Source organism: Pseudophryne corroboree, chromosome 1, assembly GCF_028390025.1.
Source record: "Pseudophryne corroboree isolate aPseCor3 chromosome 1, aPseCor3.hap2, whole genome shotgun sequence".
Lineage (NCBI taxonomy): Eukaryota > Metazoa > Chordata > Amphibia > Anura > Myobatrachidae > Pseudophryne > Pseudophryne corroboree.
In genome coordinates, this window is record NC_086444.1 from 872,157,112 (window position 1) to 872,160,787 (window position 3,676).

General features: G+C 43.0%; 1 protein-coding gene across 1 annotated transcript; it reads right to left on the reverse strand.

The window, feature by feature from the left end:
- Positions 1-1,108: 1,108 nt before the first annotated feature.
- CLDN23 (claudin 23) lies at positions 1,109-3,131 on the reverse strand. The gene has a single exon (XM_063920048.1). It carries the CDS (start codon positions 2,526-2,528, stop codon positions 1,656-1,658), a length of 873 nt encoding a protein of 290 aa, XP_063776118.1. The 5' UTR covers positions 2,529-3,131; the 3' UTR covers positions 1,109-1,655.
- Positions 3,132-3,676: the final 545 nt, after the last annotated feature.

Here is a 3,676-nt window from a genome sequence, read left to right on the forward strand (position 1 = left end):
TTGCCCATAGCAACCAATCAGATTCTACTTATCATTTACTATCACCTTCTAGAAGATATTAGCTAGAATCTGATTGGTTGCTATGGGAAACATCTCCACTTCTGTAAACCCGCAAATTAGTAAATATACCCCATATTGTATTATGTACAATTTTGTAGCCCACCCCATCCCCCCCTAAATCTGCTTCATAATCCCACGTATTGACGCAGCAACGGTATCAGTGATAAAATAAAATGATGCAATTCTGTGTATATTTTTGGTCTTAGACCAGAACAGGAATTCATTAGCCCTTATTCCTATAGATTGTGAGCTTACGAGCTGGGCCCTCTTATTCCCCACTATCGTTTTATTACTGCTTTGTTCCTAATTGTAAAGCGCAGCGGAATATGCTGGTTCTATACAAAGAAATGTGAATAATTATACCTGCTAAGATACTATCTTGCATAACAATCAGCACTGACTGGCCGTTTTTGATGCTGTCGCTCATTTAGGAGTATGCTTTTTAATTTGACAGCAATAACAAAGATCGGCCCCCTGATCTATGTAGAATGTTTGAAGTAAGATCAAATACTAATCAGTATTATAAAACATTGCATTTATCCTTTGTAAAACAATTTTGTTATTATCCTTTAAGACATTAGGACATTACATATTATTGCTCATGAGATACAGGGGCTAAATCAGAGCTGATCGCAGCTGTGCGTGTTCGCACAGCAGCGATCAGGTCTGAAGTGCACATGCGCCGGCGCATGGCAGACAGCCGACGGCTGTCTTAGCCCTGCGATCGTCTTTGCCTGATTGACAGGCAGAAGCGGTCACTGGGCAGGAGGGGGCGGGCCGGCGGCGTTTGGCCGCCATTAAGGGGTCGCGGTCCGGGGCAACGCAGGCGTGCCCGGACCATTGGGGGGGCAGGCCGCGGCAGCAGCATGACCTCACACGCAGTCGCTGCGACCCGGGCAGCGACGAGTAGCTCCCTGCCAGTGCGCAGGAGCTGCGCTGGCTGAAAGCTTCTCCTACGGTACAAAAGCATCGTCGCTATGCGATGCTTTTGTACTTGTGCAACGGGATAAGGCCATGACATGTGGGGCGGACTGGGAATTCCCCCCCCCCCCCCCCCCCCGCATGTCAGGGAAGCTGATCGTGGATATGCTGAATTTAGCACATCTACGATCAGGTCTGAATTAGGCCCACAGTCTAATCACTCACATGCATCTAATGCAGCATGCAAGCAAATCAAGGCATTCAAAAGGTATTTGCACTAAAATGAAAATAATGAACAATAAAATAAATTTAAAAGAAATATTGCACCTGATTAAACAAACACTCATTATAGCACAATAGAAAGACAAACAGTATATAACATATAAGGTAACATATGATAAGTAAGGCATGTTGTACTGAAAAAAAGCAATTGTTTGAACATTTTATGTCTAACAAAGCAGAGCTCTTTTGAACTTCATTTGTAGTCTTCAAAACTCATAAAATATTTGTATGTAAAATATATATCTATAGGTATATAAAATAAACAATTGCAGATTCAGAACCAAATGCTCCTTCATTATTCCTTAGAGTTCAGGATTATGGCACCCATATCATTAGTTATATATTGTGTGCAAAACAATAGAGGCATCCATGTGTGGAGAGCACATCAACATCTACAGCAGGTCAGAGTCACAAGGCAGAGAGCTCAGCTGACTTGCAGGCCTGCCATAACGATTAGAGTGCTCCCCTGCGGTCACATCCATGGGGTTGGTGTAAGATCTAGGGAAATCCGCCACTGAATTGGTTCTTCTACTCCCATCCCCATGCTGGTAGTTATCATTGCCTATGCTGTAGCCAAATGTATCCTGGTAACGGTCCACGTGGGGAGAGTTAGTATTGATGTGGCTGATATGGCTGGGGTTTGTGATTTTGTTGGAGGTTTGCTTTTTGCTATAGTACATAGAGGATGTGGTTTTGCCCTGGGTTTTTATGCATTTCTTGCAGGGATTCACAAAGCAGAGCATAAGTGAGAATCCTGCTATAATCTCAAAGCAACTGCCCAGGTACCCCAGCACTAGAGCATAACCTGCTGTGATAGTTTCCCCAGAGTCAGTGGACAACATGTTGTACATCTGGGAGGTATACCAAGAGACAGGGATCAAGCTGAGAATTCCTGAGATGAAGATCACCACACCGCCAAATCCTGACACAAGGAAATTGGGTATATCCTCCCAACAGCGCACACCCCATGAGGCCAATGCAATGCCCAGCCCAGTGACAATCAGCGAGGTAATCATTAATCCCTGGGCAACCTGTACTACTTTTAGACTGAAGTAATTGGTGTTGCTCAGCCCACACTGTAGATTCTGATTAGTGACCGTCACTTGGCATATATCCCATAATCCTTGAGTCTGTACTACGTCAGTAGGTTTATCAGTCAAACCACTCAGTGATCGCCAGTTTGGGGCCACAGTAGAAGTGAGGTTCAACACCAACCCGCATGGAGCCAGAACCATGCCAACGATCATCGCTGCTGGGGTCCGCATGGTCTTTTTTTAAATCCAAATCAGAGAACTGTGTGACAATGAGAGATAGAAGGAAGGTATAAAAGAAGATGGTGTGGAGCAATCCACAGAAGGATCAGGCAATTGTACTTGTGCAGTGGTGGAGATGGAAACAGTCAAGTCTCATGCAGAAAGAATTCAGATCTACCAATTTTGGGATCAATGTTGCAAAATTCTGCAGGGAGAACTGTGTAAAATAAGTTGTAGTCCAGTACTGAAGAATGCACAGGGGCTGCGTAAATCCGGAATCGCACCAAAAAATTATTTGTAATCCAAAATCGAGAAATGTCCAGATATAATTAGGAAAAATTACATTCCGTATTGCCTGTGATCAGAGTATGTGATTTCCACTAATCCGTACCCATGCACATAACAGCATTAATCAAGCAGCTGCCAACTTTCAGAACAGATGACAGGTAATGCATGAGATCACAGTGATTCAAAGAGCTCTAACACCTGACCGTCCAGCCTTCTTTATCCAGATGGATGCCACTAATGTAAAGTTTCTTATCAGCTGCAGTTACAGATCCGTCTGCATAAGATGAGAATTTGCCTTTAAATGCAGTGAAACCACTCTAACTGGCTTGACAGAAACTGCATTGTGTTTCAAGCAGGAAGAAGGGGTGGAACCCAGAGCACAACAATCCTAGAAATGTTTTCTAAGGGGAAGGGCTGTCAAGTAAATGACCTAACACAATCACCTATTCCTATCTTTATAGCTGCAGCCTCCCCACAATTACTGTACATGTACAATACTGTGTTTGATATGATTATGTAAGAAAGATATTAACCATCATTTTCATGCTTGCTTACTTTAGGGGTCTATTTAGAAAAGGTTTACTAGTTTAAACGCATTTCTCTGGCATTTTAGTTGGAGAAGCCTGTAAATATTTTTCCTCTATATTTAGTGCAATAAAAAAGTGCGTCAGAATCACAGATTTCTATGACTTTTCCTTTCTCCGTGCACAATCCTGGTGATCTGCATATGTTCTAAAGGGGGTTGTACAGGAAAGAGATTTATATAGAGAAGAGGCACAGCAAAGCTTTTGTTCAAATGGTTTTGTGAGTGCTTGCAATGGAGAATAGTAGGAAAAACAGTTTCCTTCCTGCTTTCTCCCAGAGTGCAGCAC

Excerpts from the sequence above, each read along its gene's own strand:
- CLDN23 (XM_063920048.1), bottom strand. The coding sequence starts at position 2,528 with ATGCGGACCCCAGCAGCGATGATCGTTGGCATGGTTCTGGCTCCATGC.